At 37.8% G+C, this 20359-nt stretch overlaps 1 protein-coding gene across 3 annotated transcripts in view; it reads right to left on the bottom strand.

The window, feature by feature from the left end:
* PIBF1 (progesterone immunomodulatory binding factor 1) overlaps positions 1-20359 on the bottom strand; it is a 106190-nt gene that overhangs the window by 85311 nt on the left and 520 nt on the right. For 2 of the 3 annotated variants that reach the window (XM_066176275.1, XM_066176277.1), the window contains exons 1-7: positions 19997-20290; positions 18864-19180; positions 18167-18267; positions 16284-16482; positions 11079-11198; positions 2874-3007; positions 745-853 (exon numbers count right to left, since the gene is read on the bottom strand). In XM_066176275.1, coding sequence (XP_066032372.1) covers positions 745-853; positions 2874-3007; positions 11079-11198; positions 16284-16482; positions 18167-18267; positions 18864-19115 — 915 coding nt within the window. In that variant the 5' untranslated portion in view covers positions 19116-19180; positions 19997-20290. Of the gene's footprint in view, positions 1-744; positions 854-2873; positions 3008-11078; positions 11199-16283; positions 16483-18166; positions 18268-18863; positions 19181-19996; positions 20291-20359 lie in introns of those variants that run through there. The other variant, XM_066176276.1, reaches the window with a different exon arrangement.

Here is a 20359-nt window from a genome sequence, read left to right as displayed (position 1 = left end):
AAACTGGCAAAATGCGGATCAGATAGACAAACGTCAGTTGAACAAACTGAACATGGGACAGTAATGTGCCCTGACAGCAAAAAAGGCCAAGTGGCTACAAGGCTGTATTAGCAACAACGTAGACAGTGAGTTAAAGAAAATTATCATCCTGTGTTCCACACTTGTGGAGACTATACTTGAAGTGCTATATCCCAGAACATATATGTCCTAAAGACACGTATTAACATACTGAAGCAGGACCAGTAGAGCTCTACCAAGATGGTCATGAACTGCAGCATACAATGCACAAGGGGTTAAGAGAAATACTTGGAATTTTTTTCAGCCTTCAGAAGAGAAATCTGTATGGGGAAAATAATATTGCTATCTTCACGTGTGCAAGTGGAACACATAAAAATAGCCAGATTCTTGGCTGTACAGAGTGACAGGACAAGAGATGCAACAGAAAAAGGCTGTAACAACTGATTAGTTTTCACAAATGCATTCTCACAAGAGGGCAGACAAACACTGGAACAGATTGTCCAAAAGGCTGTGGCATCTCCATCGTTGGAGACATTGAAACTCGACATAGCCCTAAGCAACTTCACCTAATCTTGCTCTGTACTACATGGGTGAGTTGGAGCAGCTGGTCTCTTGAGACCATTCTAATTTAATTATTCCATGATTCTGACAAATTTGATTAGACAAAAAATCAAATTCCCAAGATAAAGAAATACACAATTAGTAAGGTAAGAACTTTATGTTTACCTCTTTTGCTAAGTCATTTCTTTCTTTAGTTTGTGTTTTGTATGACACCTCCAGTATTTCATAGTTTCTTCTGAGTTCGGACAATTTATGCTCAAATACATCACGTTCACTGTGAAAGTAAAGGTAAGCTATTAGATGCATAAAATGCAATGAACAAAATTCCTGTCCCTTTTTAATTTCTCAGCCTTCTTCCACTTCACAACACTGATTTCTTCCAGAGTCACTCACAGAAAAACTGGTGATTATCTTAACCTTTTATAGTTATTAACACCTGCGACAGCATCATTTTATATGAAACAATGGAGGATTATTTAAATACTCAGGAACAAAGAAAATTCTACAATACTCAAACTCCCATACGAAATTATTTCGTTCTCCTCTTATTTTTCTTCTTCAGTGTAACTTTGGGCTATACATTTCTTCTCTTAGCAATGATCTGTTAGTACCCTTATCCATTGCTTTAGCTTTATCAAGCTTCTGCTGCTATTTCCCATGACAATCTCTTGAATCTTTTGCAGACACGTAAGTCCAACGAAAAAGTAAAGCAACTTAATTCCCATCTTCCCAAGAGCGCAGAAAGCAATGTATACTTGTTCTCAGTAGGTACTCTCCCCTGCATACAGCCTGGATACTAAAGTGGGTTGTCATGTTTAAAATATACATGACACAGCTGCAAAAGCTGTGCTGGTGTCCTGAGCGGAAGTGCTTTTTGCATGCACAAAGAAGCATCATTGCGTCTCCACTCTCACCCTGTCAGAACAGTGAAATGAATGAGCCAGTATGAGCTTGCAGTTTAGAAAAAAGCTAACCAGTATTATATTAAGCACAGTATTGCTTTAAAGCTGAGATAACTTGTAGTACAGCAGAAGTAGATTTGACACACTGTTTTTTAAAGGCAGGAACAAGTCTGGAAGTGATTTACTCCTGCAGTGCTCCCAAATATCCTCACGCAGTTATGCCAACAGAGCTCACCCCTCCCCTTCGTCTGTGCCTACCCAGCTGAATACAACCTACTCTCTCAAACAGAGTTTTGGCACGTTCATTCATGCTTTTCTCAACTCAAGACTATTTTAAACGCACACTGTTAAACACTGAGGCCATTCACAAGAAAGTTATTACAATCCACTTATTAAGATGCAGTTGCATATAGGAAGCAAACCATAGCACCAATCCATCCTATTTGCAACAAGATGCCAGAGAGATTCTGAGGTTTTGTACATATAGCTGTGAACCAAAAACGCTGTGAATCCAGACGACAGATTCCCCTTCAAATAACTTAGTAGACAAAGTAACTTGTGTCAGTAACTACGCCTGAGTTCATTCCCTATGAACAAGTAAGGAGTTGACAGGGTCTTTTCCATCCATAATCCCCATTTTTGAATCCATTTCTCAATAAATGTGCCAAAGACCAGATTTCTTGTACTTGCGAGTACACCGAAAAAGCTATTTCGAAGTTGGACTGTGAAGTATACATCTATGGGTATATTTACAAGAAATCTATTTTCACTGTTTGCAATTGCTTTTTGCAAGATGGATAGTCAAAACATTGGCTAGAACAGTACAATCTGTATTTTAAAAGGGCGAGACACTGGAACTTCCTGCAGTTAAATCAATTCAGTAAGGTAATCCTAAGATTATCTGCCGAAGTCCTCATAACAGCCCTTTCAAATCTATAGTTTCAAGGATATCTTAAGTTGTAAATATTAATTCCCAAGGTCCTGCCCTCCTAACTCACTCTGCAAGCAGCACAGAGGAGAGCATAGGGCCTTTTGTTAGATCATTGCTTTTAAACTACGAATAAAAAAGGAGTACTTGTTCCAAGACGCTTGCCATCAACAGCTCCCACTTCCTTAGCTGCAATTGAGACTACTAGGCTCTCTTGAAAACACAGTAAATCTGAAAATATAAACTTTTAGGAAGATAATTTGCTGCACTGTTTTTCAGAATGTTGTTCATTTTACGTCTGCAATATACTAAAGGAGGTAATTGAACCATTAGTGTATGAGGTAAGAAAAAATGTCTGTAGTGTGCGTAAGTCAAAAATTAAGCTAAGAACTCTGGTCAATCAAGGCTGATCTTTATTAACATCTGTATGTTAGCTAAACACTTGAATTTATAGAGATACTTACCATTTTACTTTATCATAGTTCAGTTGTCTGTAATCACCTTGCTGAATCAACTGCTTGGTATCAGCCAGTTCCAGTGTTAAACGCTGGCATCTGACCTCAAGCTCTGACCGACTCCTCCTCTCGTCTTCATAGCTCTAGGAAGTGAGACATTTTGAAATGATCACAGCTGCACTGGTATCTACTTCAAGTAATCACCAACTTAGTTTCATGAAAACCTCTTATGAATATTCAGGTGGTAATACCTTCAGTTGTCTCAGTATTTGGAAATTTAGCACATCACAAAGTAACCAACTACATCGACACTCAACTTATTTTTATCTTATTACAAATACTTGATTAAATGTACCTATTTTTTCCAGTGTATCTGTCCATTAGCAGAACTTCCAAGACCAGTAACCCTCATATATACAGCTGGTGGTCTGCAAACCTATACTAGGAGCACGAATGACACATCACCTTTACAACAGTTTCAAACAAGTGAAGATACTTGTGAAGATACTTGCTAGTTAATTTGAAAAAAAAAAAAAAAAAAAAAGAAGATGGTTTGTTCAGCAAGTTTAGCAACATCTGTCATTTTCCGAAAGTTTTCAGCCAGTTACTCCCAAATTGTAGCTATTTTATCTGGTAACCTATGTTTGCTGAAGCATATCATGGAAAGCTTTGGCGGAAGAAAATACAAAATAAAATTTAAAAGTTTACTTAATGGTCTATCAGCATTATTTTCCATTTTCCTTTTTCCTCCTCTCACATACTTTTACAGATTATTCTGGAAACTAAAACAACAAAAGCACAGAGAACACACAGAGAGTATTCACCTTGTAAAATACTAGATATTCCTTTTGAAGATCAACAGATTTCCTAATCACACTCATCCCCTCCAACTCTCCACAATAGTAGACTTTCATACCTTAATCCCCAATCTAGACTCTATTTTTCAGTTTTCTGCTACGTAGATACTTTTTTCACAAACTTATCTTACTTACTTGTCCTCAATACTGTATTACTTAGCAATTTATTCACAAGAACAACCAAAATAATAATGCTCATTCACTAATACAAGGTAAAGCTGACGGACTACAAAAAGAGTGGCTTGTCAAAAATTTGAGAATACCCCCAGGCATCTAGATTTTTTCCATATCCTACTTCCCAGAACACTGCTGAGTTCAGTTTTTTACTGCTGTGATTAATAGCAAGCTCAATAATGGATGTTTGATAAACAATTATTCTATCTGGTTATTATGAATGGACATCACAATATTATTAACTGAAGGTGAGCACAGCCTTAAGATGTCAGTACTAAATCAAGCATTTAGCAACTGTAAATTAAGTTTATTTTGCAGTAAAAGACACTGTATGAGTGCATAATTTTTTCAACACTGCTGAAAGCTGTGCTTTATACAGTTATAGGAGGATAACTGTCTAGCTACTTATTAATAGACAATGAAAGTTTATGGCAACAGCATATATGGAGTATATGACAGAAGGACAACTGATAAACTTCACAGACATCATTAGCTGAAAGACTGGCAGAATGCCTTCCTGAAAAAGCACACCTTAATACTTGTAAGACACTACAGAAAAGCTTCATAATCTACTAGCTATATTGTAACTATTCTGTTGATAAAAAGAACTTTTTTGTTTTATATTTTATATACTTACTTATCTTCACTTTTACTAAAATCACTTCAGGTCACAAATCACAAAAATCGTAACACCCAGAATGTTTTTACCAGGATTCTGCATGGTCTGCCATTAAAAACACATCATGTAAAGATGTGATTGTTACTCATCCTAACACATACTGGTTTCTATCCTAATTCATGGATAAACATTAGGCAAACTAACACTATAAAACACATTCCTCTTCAACCAGTTTGCACGTTGTTATTTATAAAGATGGCATTATTATAATAATAGTCTCTGTCAGATATTTTCAAAAGTTGATGTGCACAAGTTAGCTAAAGTTTCAAATATGTAACATAATGGTGCAAGTACCCTGTTATGCAGTGCAAACATGACACATCTTGCAGCAGGAAATGTTGGTAAGGGCACTTAACTTTTAAGTGCAAATTGAAAGATTAAGTTAAGAATAGAATTCTTCTGTGGATATCCCATGCCATTCCGCTGCTAATACCATGCTGGAATTCCCACATCCTTCACTGAGTGGGCTACTGAAGCTCCTACAGTATTATCTATCTGGAAGCTAGATGGCAACTACCAAAAGTATAAAATTAAATTGGTTAACCTCTGGAAAAAGTTATCATAGACAACTTTAAAGCAACAATTAACAGAATAGCTAAATATCTGCAAAATCAGTTTCTTCTAATACCTGAGACCTAAACTTACTTTTGAATTGCATTATTAAATCAGTTATTAATGTCATGGTAATGTCATGTAACAATATGGTAAATTCTGCATTGGAAAAGTGATACTAAGACCTACCTTAAATTAGAGGGGTTTGTCATGTTTGTTTTTTTAAGATTTAATGTAATTCCTGAAGAAACATTAACTATACTGCACAGGACACTGCTTTTCATCTACCTAATCTTAAGGTGTTGAAGTAGTATTTTAAACACAAAGAAACATGACAAAGCAAGCTGATACCCAGTCTAGGCTGTAAATAGGCTGACACACAAAATCCCCTATGTGGTATGCACCTCTCCAGGTAGCACATACACAACCTACTGGACTTCCATAGCAATATATCTTAAAGACATCCAACCAAGCTGCCTGTGTTTAGGAAGAAGAAGCCTTGCTTTGCATGTGATGAAATTAATTCAGTTTCTAACATTGTTCATGTACGCTGAACTGATTTAAGCTGATTTTAAGATCTCTGCAATGGAACAGCTTTATCTTTCCACTTATCTTCAAAAGATAGCTTGACTGTCTTGGTGAACAGCTTTGTCCTGCTGCAGCAAAAAAAGGGGCTTTTAGAAGAATCAAGATACAGAGCTCTTACAAGGACAGAAAAGAGGTCCTGGAAATAATACCAATAAATGGTATTAGCATAAGTAAGCCCACAAACCTTAAAGTAATTTATGGACAAACAGAACTTCGTAACACTGAATGTGATGGCCATAATACTCCAAACACCTCATGCTTGGCTTTTCTTCAGCCTCTTACTAATTTTTGCTTCTGCAGAGAGCAGAAACTCAGACTAATGAGATGGTTAAAACAAATGAAAAACCAACTTGTCCTGTGTGACAGAGAGGCAACCATTGTCTAAAGAAATTCTTGACAAAGATGCCAGTATTAACCAGCACCAATATTAACCAGGTTTCTATAGGGCATGAGTCAGCTAAGAAGTGCTTTTATTTGGTTTACAAACACTGTCCACAGATGACGTTTCAAGCAAGAAGATTCTCAGCTTGCCTGATCTGCACCAGTTAAAACCCCAAACTGATAGAGAAACTAAAGATCTAATGGCAGACCTCAGTTTAATGATATAAATCCTCACTGCTACCCTCAATCTGGAATGACCAGCAGTATATAGCAGTCACTGAAATAAATACCTGAGTGAATTTCAAGTGCAACATGCAGGTGACATACTTTTGAAACTAAGTTAGTGACAGATAATACATAACAGGGATTAACTGACGTTTCAAAAAGCCTTTGGAGATAAGAAGATAAACAGAAATGTAGGGAATAGATTAATCAGCCAATCAAGCAGCAGCAGCACAACTTCTTTACACCATCTACAGATAAGCCCGTGAAAGAAAGTGATCCTGCTTTTTAAAAGGTGGCTTTTTTTCTCAAAAATCTTCATCTTTGAAGAACCACTTACAAAAGCCAGCACTTTGCTCATACCCTAAAGGCCCTAGACAAATATAAAGCTACTGTACCATTGTGATGTGAAAACAATTCCCTCCAGTTATTTGGATGAAGTGCTGCTTCTTTGTAAAAATGACATTTTGCTTCAATTGTTTACATACTCTCCATTCAAAAATTCTTGGTCAATACATTATTTATTGGAGTGCAGCAGCCCAAACATCGGGAAGAAGCTATACATAATTGGATAAATAAGACATCTCTTCAGTAACTTGCTATGAAATTGGTGCTCTGCTTGGACATGGGAAACTGGTAATCTGATTGTAGATAGGTCACTATTTGCCACTATAAACAAAAATGTTGAGCTACTCCAAAGTACAGAAACTCTGCAAGGAACATATGAAAGAAAAGCTTTGGAATAAGTACTTCTACAGCAAAAGGAAGTGGAAGAATAAAAAGTTTATTTCCCTGTATCTGAGCTTACTAGGATTTTCAGTGAAATATTCTCAGGTGAGAAGGATCCTTTAGATCATTACAGAGCAGTATAATGAAAGCACCTCGCATTTTGAACCACAGCCAGCAGTCAATGCAAGCCATAGCTATTTATCTGAAAGAGTAGAAAGGTATTGGATAGAAAAGGGAACTGTCATAGATATGAACTTTCCTTAAATCTTGGAAATATTAAACTGCTGCCTCAAGCTCACAGTTACTGAGAGAGGATCGTCTTTGCAGCTGTTTTCCTGAACAGTATTAACAATAGCAGAAGAAAAGCTAGGCACGTATTTCACCTAAGAGCAAGACCTCATCTGTCGCAAGAGAGTTGTGAAGACCAAACGATCAAGGCACTGCTTGAAAGCAGTCGTGTCAGGGGGCTGGGGAAGGGTTCTAGAGTGCAGTCTTTACAGATAGCAAACTTTAGGAGAAACCCCAGGGATCCCAGTTTGTTTGGAGTCGCAACAACAGCCTCAGCTTCCTAATATTCAGACACATCTAGTGCCAAATGATCCTCTGAGTACAAAAGCTTAGTTTATTCTTTGAAGACTATAGATATGTTTTCCCTCCAGCTGGAAAACATTATCACAGAGCAAATGGTTAGTTATGTCTAGCAAAATCTGACAGCTACTAATCCTGAATCAGAGATGAAGTCCTAGAAAAGATCTTTGTCCTACACATAACCAGCTTTGTCTTTAGGATAGCCACAGCTTTCAGAAACTTTCATGCTATAAATTTTATTGTAAATCCTGAAGGCAACTTTATATAAAAAAATAACTGAAGAAAAAGGAGCCCTGATAAAACTGTATCAATACCAAATTCCAGGAAAACATTGCCAAGAAACTCTCAGCCAGAAGAAGAAAGCAATACTTAATCTAAAGGAGGTAGAAAGAAAAGCAAGATTTCCATCCCAGACATTCTCCCAGCCTTGAGAGAAACCCATTTGTAGTAAATTACATCTGCTTGAGGGAAGGTTCTAACCACTTTGGAAACAAACAACTCTGAAAATAGTAAACTGATGTTCAGCATGGGAATGCACACATCAGAAGCTGGTTTTATTTCTGGGAAGCTCCTGGTAATACACCACTATAGTTGGACTTCCTCCTCTATCTTTACCTCCAAAGCTGGTGGTGCCAACATTATTTATACTTGAAGTATTGAGCACTGTAAAAGAAGGACTAAAACAAGCCTGTACTGCACATTTGGTAACAGTCAGTCAGCAGTACAAGAACATGACTTTCACCAGCTGCACTGCCTCCCCCTGGGCTGCGGCTGCTGTACCTGGAACCAGAGGAACTGCATTGATCTGAATCCCAAATGCAACAATGGTGCACAAAGAGCCACTAATTTAGCTGTAGAGCACAACCACTTAAACTGACCACTTCAAAAATAGAAAGCAGCAGAACAAATATCTTTTATCAGACCATATTTCAGTGCTAGAAATCAGTCTTCACAAGCCATGTTCTGCTACCAGTTGTCAGAATCAGCTCCCTACCCTACTGGGTCTGGTGTTACAGATTCAGCAGCCTTTAAGGGCTAAGAGCAGCAGCACATCAAGAAAAATTTACAAAGGTTTAGAGTCAGCATAGCTGTCTTACTCGATGAATTCATTTCACACTTACATTTTCCTAAAGTTGACTTTACCTATTAAGACAAATTCAAATTTTCCTTCAAACTTTTTCAATTTTTGGTTGGCTAGATAATCTTTCCTATGAGTCTAGAGCAAATTCTCATATGTCTTATTACTTTATTTTGGGGTGAATAAGTACACGTATAAAGCCTGCTCAAACCGAGTGTGTCAGCCACAAAAGAACAGAAAAGGCAACCAAATCCTCCTCCCCCAAGATTTGGCCTAAACATATTTTTTTGTCCCTTTTTATGTCCCGGAAACAAGGAAGAAACCCGCACTGAAACTCATAAAGAAGAGTCTAATCATCTGCAAGAGCAGAAAAAAGAAGGAATGCTTACTGTAGGAAGTAGCTTATTCTCACAAAAGAAAAAAAGAAAAAACCCAAAAACCAATTGTCTTCACTTCAGTGATAACTATATTTCAAACTTCTGTACTACTAACTTCCTAAAGAAGTTTTAAACTCAGAACAGACTTTGTTGATAAAATTACACAAAGAACAAAAATATTGCAATGATTAGAGAAAACTTAAAATTTACAGACTACTGGATGGAAACCCAGAAGAAAGATTTGCAGAGTATAAACTATTAAATAACAGGCAAGAAATTTCAGCAGCTATATTTCATGTACCTGGAAAAACAAGAACTACTGGAATACAAAAAAAATATCCTGGAAAAGAGGGTAATACCTTAGGTAAGGTTCTGAAAAAAAACTTTATTTCCTACTGATAAATTTCCTTGCTAAAAAGTTTGACCTTAGTGAAGAGCTCAAGGAAATTACCCCAGCACTACACCTTGAAATCACTTTTTCATAAACTGTAAGAGATGCATAGGTATGTCAGCTCCTGTGCACCAAGCACAGTAGAGACTCTAAAGTGCCTCATGTTCTGATGATGCTCCTCTTACCTTATTTTCTGAGGTACCTTGTTACAGTGACACTCAGCAAGTCACAAGGTAAAACCTGAACTTGCCAGAATCAAACCACAGAGACTCTTAAGCCTCTCCACAGAAGAAAAGCACAGTGAACTTCAAACTTTGAGAAACAGATCAGTGAGAAAGGTGGAGAGTGCCACCATGTGGTGCAAAAAGAACAAAATTAGAAGTCTATATCAAAGAAAGGTCACTGTCCCAAAAAACCCATTTCTAGCACAACTTTAACTATTGCTATCAACTATCTTGTAAATTTGCTTCAGCAAAAGTTAATAGATGTCAGTCAAATCTCAAAGGCTGAAATCCTCTTCTACAACTTCATTAAATCAAAGCACATTAAATGTACAATGAAGGAAAATGCTTAAGCAAGACAAAAATTAACAGGATTAGTTTAATCTCAATTATGACCAGAGATGGTGACACAGAATAATGCTGAAGCACATAAATACATAAATTTTATTGACTATTTTCTGTAATTCAATCAGAATAAGAAATGAAGGTACATGAATTTCACAAGATAAACTTGCATAAAGAATTTCTCCTTATACCTAATTATTCTGTAAGCAAATTTCACAGGGAAAAAAGAGAATAACTAAAACATATTCTCAGAAGTAGTAAAATGACGGTGTCATGGAAGTCTCTACTAGCCATGACCTGGAAAAATATACTGTGAGTACCTGAAACTGTTGTCCCAATTGCACATTTATGCAGAACTAAAGCTAAAATGCAAATCACCGTAGCTATATACATACCAAAAATAATATAAATATTGATAAATACATTAGAAAAAACATGCTCCTTATACTATTTCAATTCCTTAGCTCTTTAAAAAAAATTATATAATTCCTTTCTCTACTCCTGGTGCTTATACCTTACCTGAAATCAAACTCTCTTTTTCTTTAGTATAGAAACAAATAGGAAAATTAAAATACAAAGAATTGAAAAGCATAGCAGAGAAGATGCAACTCCAAAGAAATTTCTAAAATACGTTTTTATAACATTAAAACAAAAGGTGAAGCAAACTACTACCAAGGCATACCCATCTCAAAAACTATACACTGAACCATCACGGTGTCTTCTGCTGCTGCTGGGTGGATCTCCTGTGCAGTGTCCCCAGCCTTGAAATCTTGTCCTCAGAAAGCACAACACAGCGGGTAAGACTACCCTGAACAGTCTCATGAGCAAATCTTGCAGGCTAGCCATAGCAGAGAGTTAGCTGTTATACAAGGATGCATACAGCTTATTTCCTCTTTCCCTCCCTCCTCACAGTAATTTTTATACCGCAAAAAAAGCTTTTATATCTTATACATGAATAATGATTTGCAGAATAAGATTTTTGCAATTTATGTATTCACAGTTTCTGAACTGAGATAACTAAGGAGCACAGACCTCTGTCAGACTCTTCAGCTGGGACCTGTACCCACTTAGTTCTTCTGTTAGACTCTCCTTTTTCAACTGTAGATCACTTAGCTCTCTTCTTAAGGAATGGACTACTTCATAGAATTGGACCTAGAAGAACAAGACAGATGTTCAAAGTTGAAATTAGCAAAATTGTGATTGCAAAGCTACAAACCTAAAACACATCAGGCTTAACATTTTATGACAGTAATTTACCAAATTATTTCTAAGGCATACCATAAAGGTAAAGATTACATTGCTGTACAACTAAGGCAGCTTCCATGCAGGCTGACCAATCAAAAAAATACAGCTGCTAATGGACACATGGCCCCATGCACTTCCTTGTGCCAAACCTCAAGCCTGTTTGATTAACAGTGCAAAAAGAGGAAAAAACCACCCCAAATCAAACAAAACCCCAAACAAACCAAAAAGCTATCTAGTAATAACCAACTTAACTTGCTAATTTCCCCCAAGCCAATATAAATTTTTATGGGGTGTATAGAAATTGAGAGATTTGTTTTGTTTTGTTTTCTGACAGCTCAGTGTGCTGAATTTGCACCAAGAAAAATACAAGAGCAAGCACAGGGAGCAGCAACAGCAGAAACAGCACATAACACGGAAGAACCATGACACACCCTCCACACACATCTTCAGCAGTAACATGCTGGTGTATGGATTCAGCTGCATCAGGAAACTAAGGCTCTGAAAGGCTTGACTCTGCTAAATTAACACCAAAAAAAAATCCAACCTTCTAACAGGATTAAGAAAAATTTCAAATCTGTAACACATACTCCTCTCTTCCCCCACACTAGTCATAGGCATTGTCTCAGGTAAGTAAGCCTCACATCCACAAAACTTTTTCAGAACTTTTCTTCTGATCAAGAAAAAAAGACTAGAGAATTCAGTAGTAAAACCACAAAGTCAGTATTAAAAAACAAAAAGAGACAAAAGCAAAGGAGAGCTTTTTTGATATACACCCACATACATGTACACAGAGGTTATTATTCCCAGATTAACTTGATACCTTAAAATGTTGCATTTGGGGGTGTGTGTGAAAAGAATAAATAAGAATAAATAAGGTACTGTTTTCATGCAAAAGCTATTGCATGCCCTCCATCCCTAATGCTTTCTTTGATATATGATTAAAGAAGAAATACAGACAAGAAAGCACAGATTCAGTAAGCATTCAAGAGCAAGCTGCACAGCACTTTCATGCAGAAGGAAGACAGATCTCTGTTTTGCTACCTGTAAACAGCACAGGACAAAGAAAAGTTCCAGGTATATTTCACATAACTGACACCAACCAATTCTAAAAAACACGGAAGCCATAGAAATTTGCAAAGTAAACACAGGTGTAGCATACTTTATACAATAAGGCAAGCGTGCAACATGACTGAAAGGTTAGTATTCTTAACTGTAGCATCTGATGATTCAATTGGTCATTTCTTAAGAAAAAAGTAACCTTGATTATGACTAATTGAGAACCATTTAAAACATTGTGGTTTTTTTAAAGCTACACCCGCTTTTCCAGTAAGTTCTTGTATTTTTACTGCAATATTCCTAGGAAACCAAGGAAACTTGTGTTAATACCACAGTTATTTCCCAAAACAAAACAACCTTAAAACAGATTTCCCAGCAGAAACCAAGATTACACGTGATACAGGTATCAAGAAGAAAATTTACACAGCCTTCCCAAGGAAAGATCATTGCATGGTAACAGAAAACGCAAATGAATGCAGCAGATGCGGGTGAGGTTGTAGCAGTTCAACTGTTGCTGCTATTTAGCTGGTTTGATAGCCAGTATTCATGTAATCCAGCAGTCAAAGCACACACTGCCTCTTGCCAATGCAATATAGCAGAAACAAAACTTACTCTAAAAGAGATTTCAGAAACAACTGCATGTCTTAAAAATCACAAATTTAGACTGATGTGCTGTAAACAGTTACCATTTTCTAGGTAATTTTTTAGAAACTCTTAGCCTGTGCCCACCACTTTTTATGGAATATAAGAATTAAGTAAAAATGGGTGGGTGCAGAGGCTGAAAAGGTTGGCTTCCGTTAAATGAAGTTCTGTGAAAGCAGTTGCATCAGTTAACTGCCTTCTTAAACAAACAGCAACTGACCAGCCGTTAACAAAGTGATTTATCTGAAAGACATGGCAAATAAAATCAGTTGAAACAGAACTTGCAGAAACCATTTTTTAAAAAAATTGCTGAATTTTTTTTACAGTGGAATACACAAGAGGTTTACTGCACTGAACCAACTGAACTGGTGCTTGGTAGCTGAACCATTTAACAGCCTGAAGTGTTTTCGAATTTCACACAGACTGTTTCTAAAAACATCTTAGAAATGACTGAACAAAAATCTAAATTTTTACATATAAGTTCAAAACAAAGAAGTATGATCTTAAGAGAAAGATGTGTAAAATACAATTTTTCAGTTGTCATCATTAGCATTAAACATTACCTAGGCTTTGTTCTAACATGTCACTATTGCACCCCTTTGTGGAAGAACAGTGAAGAACATCTCACATTTGCTTTAATTTCAGTGTTTTAAACTTACAGGATGTCCATATACAAAAATCTGCATTTAAGTTCTTCCTGTTGTTTGTCCAGTACACCAAGCCTCAAATAAAGTCTAAGCATTATATACATGTTTCCCTCCATCCTGGAGAATTGCAAGGCAGTATTTTATAACTGATAAATAGAAAACAAGAGTTTGAAAATTTCTTGCTCAAGTTGTCTAAGCAGGACTCTTCCTCAACAAGGAAAATTTTACCCTAATATCAGTGGGCTATATTATAAGTCTGCACACAGATCTGGAATCAGAAATTTTAATTGCCTAAAAATGCACAATTTCTCCTTAGGCAAGCAAAGCAGGAAACAGCATTCCCATCAGAGTCCTTGCCCCAGCCTTTGGGAGCCAAATGGATGCAGAGACAGATGCGTGAAACAGTTCTGTAGCCTTCCAGCACCGGATCAGCTGCATAACTCCAAGTAATGATAAACAACCACCAAGCTTAACTGACACCTCTAGGTTCACATTAATCCCCTGCTAAAAGGAGTTGAAAAAAGCAGAAAACAGTGCTTTACTACAATTACATCTTTAGAATGCCTTATCCAGTAAATGAAAAGTTCTAAAAATTACTCCTTCAAAAGAAAAAGTGATATGTGAAGAAGAAAGGAGCTTCACGGAACATTTAAGTATAGAGGAGTTTTTGTCACAGATAAAAATACCATATTTAACACAAGAGTAAAAGAATAGAAGATTAAGGGTAGAAGGTGGCTGCTACTCATCTCTCCTACTTCACATCTTTTTGACAGCCATTTTCTACTCACAAATTAAATCTAAATTGTGCTGTGACAGCTTCACTTAAAGCAGCTGACAAGGTTACTAACTCCTGGTATCTATCCTGCCTGGCTACAGAGTCTTTTGTACTGACTGTCAATCAATTCCTGAAGTCCTGAACTTGTTGCACACCAATTTCAATAGATCCACTGACATGGATTTCAGTTTCTGTTAAAAAACAGTTTTTGTGGTTTTCTTTTTGTTTGTTTTTTTTTTGCTTTTTTTTGTTTGGTTGGTTGGGGTTTTTTTGTTTGTTTTTTTTTTTTTTTTTTTTTTTTTTGTTTGTTTTTTTTTTTTTTGTTTTTTTTTGTTTTTTTTTTTTTTTTTTTTTTTTTTTCTCCACAGTGATTAAGGAATCAACAAAAATCCATCAAATACTTTTGCAGAGGACAGTGGTACCCACTGCTAGGGGGTGATAACCCAATAGTACCCAAGCCACATGTTCTTGTTTATCCCATAGAGCCTTATGATTTTCCTAGCACTTTCAAAGTCCAGCTTTTTAAAAGATGTTCACAAGAATATCCTTCAGATAAGGGGGACAATCTCTGTACATACCTAGAGCACAGTAAAGCAGGACTCTGATCTGGAGAATTCATTCATTTAGCATTTGTACCTCAAGAAATGTACTAAGGTTTTTAACATTGTATTATTTACAGCTTCCTTTATAACAAGCTCTGTACATAAGTAAAATGATAATATTTTGGTGAATTAAGGTTTATACGTCTAAATCTTCTTCATTCTCATAAGTCAGCAGGGATGCTCTATCCCACAGGCTTTTTATTGCAAACAAGAGAACACTGTGGCCTCTCCACATACCCACAAACCATCATTAACAAACATCTTAATTCATGAAAATGAATCTTGAAGTATATTTTAAGGTACACTTTGTCTCCTACCTTTAGTCAAATAGGAAAGGGACATATGGAAAGCATAAGAGAAAAGTAAGGGATGTTTGCAAGAGCAATCCCAGCTTGTGGGTCTGGCAAATCAAGTTTCAAATTCCTTTTTTCAGCCTGCTGTATTTCATATCATCAACGTATGCCCACATTTTAATTGTAACATCCCATCTGCTTAACCTCCTTAAAACACATCAGCAGTTCTACTCTCTTTCAAGAGATCAGAATCAGGGATTAAAACGTTCCTCTTTTTACTGGAGCCCAGTCATAACAGACGGATCCGGAAACATCTGCCTCTGAAGGTCCTTTATTTCCAGTTGGAGATAAAAACCACAGCCCACCATAATTTACAGCTTGTGATGAATTGAGCCTGCCCAGCAGCCTATATGGCTGCTCACCCACTTGCTGCCTCCCCTGGGAGCAGGAGAAAGTGACAAGAATGAACAAAAGTAAGAAAACTCAGGTGTCAAGTTTTCTAAACAACTACTGAAGGAAAGAGAGGTGAGCTTAAAAAGAAAAAGCAAGGAATTCATCACCTCCCAGAAACTGGGAAAACTGATCAAAACTAATACCCAGCCAGTCCCTGAGTAATAACCACCTTGGGAAGCCATCACCCACCATCCCCTCTTTCTTCCTCTACCTCCTATTTCTGCTGCTGAGCATGACATTTTATGGTATGGAATATTCCTTTGGCCAATTCAGGTCAGTTGTCCAGCTGTGTTCCCTATCAATCCCATGACTATTGACAGCTTGCTGGGGCAGGGGGAGGCAGAATGGGGAAAAAAGAAAGCCTTGGTGGTGTGCAAGCACTGTCCAGCAATAGCCAAAACACTGTTTTAGCCACCAGGGAGAAGCACAGCAAGATTCAGACTGCTATGAAGAAAGTAAACCCTGTCCCAGCCAGACTCAAGATACAGGTTATATTTTAAAGCAGTACAAAACCCAATACTTACTGAAATATATTCAGGGATAGAAAGCTGATCCTCAGGAAGAGACTTTAGCTTCTCATAGCATTCATCTGTTAATTCCAAGTCTCGCAAGCTACGACGGATATCTCCAGCCCGCTCTCTCAACTGATGATTTGTTTCCTCCAGTTGCTTCTGTCTCAGTAAAATAGTTTCCATTTCTTGCTTCATTAGAGCCTGATGTTTCCTTCAAGATGGATTTGAAAACAGAAGATATCAGGTAGTGAGTAACACAACTGACAAAGCTTCACAATATGCCAGCAAAGTGAGTTCTGCTCATTTTGTAGAGGGAAAAATTTACTAAGATTAGGTAATTAGTGCCAGAATGTATACCACCAAGGTTAAACAGTCATATCAGATACAATATATATAAAAGTCGGGAATTTTATAGTCATTTTATAGTCAGTACAAAGCTGAATCTCAGAACTGACAATCTCCACATATGCTGACTTGAATTTATGAACTAAATTTAATTTACCAATTAAAAGGTTAATAACATGAAAAAGCAGAATCTATTTCCACACAAACCCCAAGGAGCTGGTAAAACACTTGAACTTGGGTCTTAGAAAGTTTTAGCATGTGCACAGTCATACCAACCCTTAATTTTTTCTAACCACTAACATACAAAGTTGGAGTCCTTTATTAAGTCAAAAAAACAGTAACCAACCACTACTACAATAGAACAAGCAGCCTTACTGGCAGCTTTAAAACACCATCACTACTATTATCATCAGTGATAAGGTTTTATACAGCAAGAGAAACTGCATGTCAGTTAATGATGTTAAGAAGTGTTTATTTTATTTAATAAATAAATTTATTAGATTTTACATCTACCCCCTGGTAGGGTACAGGTAACATGAAGTCTGAGGTCAGCAAAGCACTCACACAAGGACACACTCCATGGTGTGTACAGTTCTATTACATGAGGATGAAAAGTGAAGTAAAAGACTGATAAGAAAACTAATGAAAATACTGGGAAAAGCAGTTTAACTTTTTTATGCCTATTAATAACAGTTTGTGCATCAGTACATCTTTACTGAGCACTCCCTAGATAACTCAAGTGTGGCCAGCACAAAAATACTCCACTCTGGTGCATCTAAGCAGATGACATTGTTTTTCTGTGTCAGAAAGAGTGACCAACATTTTTCTGACTGTAAGCTGCTCTCAGTTGAAACACTTTGCTGGAACTAATCTCAAGTCTAGCTCCACCTCCCTAAGTCTGTTCAGGCATTACTACAGAACCGGACTTGGAAGCAGTCCCATCCCGCAAGCTCTACTTTAACACGACACTATGTAAGTAATGCTCTTCCTTCACAAGGTGTGGAGATACTCAACTGACAAACTGGTTTGGAGAAGCCTGCTAGCCAGTCTATTTTTCAGATAAACTCCAAATATTTCAGAAAAACAACATGGAAAGTGAGTTTCTACATCATCAACCAAAAGCATTTATGACAAATAGCAAGTACTAATTGGAAAAGCTAAACATTATGCACTCATCCTTCCCAAGAGTTTTACGTTGCAGTTATTAAAGGTTTTGTTTAAATTGATGGAAATTCTGTCACCTCTGCCTAGTACTTTTGCTCTTTATTGGTCTAAAGAACACTTTCATTACCTCTTCCTACTAAATTTTGAATTTAGGTAACATTAAACCAAACCCACAAACTTCAGCCAGTGAGAGTCGAATTCAAATTCACTTTTATGTAAAATAAATATGTAAATTCAATTTTTAGAATTAAACACTACTATAATCTGCAAAAGAAATCCTATTTCTGCAACTAATAATTATCTATGTTAATAACTTTTTTTACACAAATTCAAGTTAATTCACGAATTTCTTAAAGATGAAGTTCCTCATTTTACTTCTATCATACCTGGCATCTTCTTGCTGTAATGCCAACTGACTATCCAGTCGTAAAGACAACAGCTGCTTTTGATGGATTGCATCATTAAGCTTCTCCTCTAGTTCCTCAATCTAAATATAAAGGATATGAGTGAGTATAAAACAGAGTAAGTTACCGTATTAATTTTCAAGAACTATTTTACAAAAAGATCAAGTTGAAATTAAAATATAAAGATCCCAATGCTGTGAGCAGTGCAATAACAGCTGTTGAACAAGACTCTAAATACACTAGGGCTTCACAGGAGCCCTATGATCTCTTCATTAACAAAGTATCGAAGAGTATACAGATCACCTTCTCTAGCACTCCACAAGTTCAGGTTCAAAGCCCTGTTATGATACTAACATAAGTGACAAAATTATTCGTCATTTCTGAGAGAAAACAGGTGTTTTCCCTTTGTATTTGGGAAAGATAAAGCTAATTAGATCCTCCCTTACTTCTTTATAAGTAAAATGACTTGAACAAGTCAGCTAAATTTTCCATATATTTGTTTTCCCTTTTTCTCATTAAGGAACACAAACAAAACACACCAAGAAAACCCCCAAACCAACTATGTAGATCTCCATCATGTAATTCAAAGAAATTCTTTTCAGAATAGAAGTTTCTCTCATACTCCAAAAGCATCAAAATCAAGAAAAGATTTTAAAATCAAAGGAGAAACACTACTTACCTTGGTCAAATATTCAACTTTCAAGTTGTCAATCATCAAGTTTTTCTGCGATAATTCTATTTTAAGCAGCTGAAGATTATGGAGCAACTCCTTCCGTTCAATCAGCTGCTTAGTGATTTTTACAGTACCTTCTCTCTCTTCAGAGGAAGAAACATCATCGGTTGGTACTGTGGTTTCCAAGCTGATATCCTCAGATTCCAAGGAACTAGAAATGTTGACTTTCTTGATTACCTTAGAGTTTTTATGTGACATTTTCTTCCACTATTCGCGAAGCTTTTTTTAAGCTGTACTTTGAGATGAGCCCCCTGAAGAATCAACTGCAAGAATCAAAACAATTAAATGAAATGCCATTATGAAAAACTAACCACTACATTAGACCACTAAGCAAGCGATGCTTCTCAGGATCACATCAACTTTTTTTCACCCAAGAAAAACACTTTGGGAAGCTCTGGAGGGCTGCTGCCTGAGGACCCTCTTCCTGAACAATCATTATCAAGCATTTTGACTACAATAAGCTAAATACCAGTGTGAACACCAGTGTGAATCTAGCTTACTAGTATGATGCTATAGTTAAATAAAGATACGCACGTTGTCAAAAGCATATGCACCGAAAACTCCCGAGACCCATGAGATGTGTTCAGCGCCATGTAAGAGGCATAACATAACTTACTGGAGAACACAGTAAAGGAATACTTTGATCACGGAATCACATAGGTTGGAAAAGACTTCCGAGATCATCGTGTCCAACCTACGACTGGATATCCCCTTGTCAACTACACCACGGCACTCAGTGCGGTGTTCAGTCTTTCCTTAAGCACTTCCAGCGATGGTGGCTCCACCACCCCCCCTTGGTAGTGTATTCCAATACCTGATCATCCATTCTGTTTAGAAAATTCACCGAGAGTCCAACCTTAGACTCCCCTGGTGCCGCTTGAGCCTTTGTCTTCTTATCCCTATGGCTGGGCGCCTGGGAGGCGAGCCTGGCCCCGACCTGGCTGCAAGGTCCTTTCAAACCTTGCTGGCCTTTACCCTCTCAGCAGCAGCAGAAGCTGCACTGTTCCTGCCAGGCTGCTTAACCCAGCAGCCACACGGACTTTTACAACCACCTGGCACAGACCACGGCTGCTACTTACAGAGAGTGCTGCTCAGAGCCCAGCCGGGAGAGGAGACGCCGCGCTCGGAGCCCGGGCCAGCGACAGCCGGGCTGCCCTCCGGGGCCACCACCGCCTTCCTTCCCCACAGCAGCCGGGGGCAGCGCGGGAAAAGGGGCTACTGTTCGTTCCGCAGGATGCCCGGAGCTGCGGAAGGCAGCGGGCAGCTGCCCAAGCGGTAACTCGGCAGCGCCGGAGGCTGTGGGGCAGCGGCCCTGGCCGGGCCGGAACACTCCGAGGCTCGGCCGGAACACTCCGGGACTCTGCCCCGCACTCCTCAGGCAGCGGCGGCCACGCACGCACGCGCGCGCTTCAGCCTCCCATCCGCGCGGCGGGGGCGGGGCC

The sequence above is a fragment of the Chamaea fasciata genome, unplaced genomic scaffold (genome assembly GCF_029207755.1).
Source record: "Chamaea fasciata isolate MVZ Bird 193981 ecotype frontalis unplaced genomic scaffold, bChaFas1.0.hap1 SCAF_2, whole genome shotgun sequence".
Lineage (NCBI taxonomy): Eukaryota > Metazoa > Chordata > Aves > Passeriformes > Sylviidae > Chamaea > Chamaea fasciata.
The sequence above is the reverse complement of the archived record's forward strand: the minus strand, read 5'-3'. Positions and strand labels throughout refer to the sequence as shown.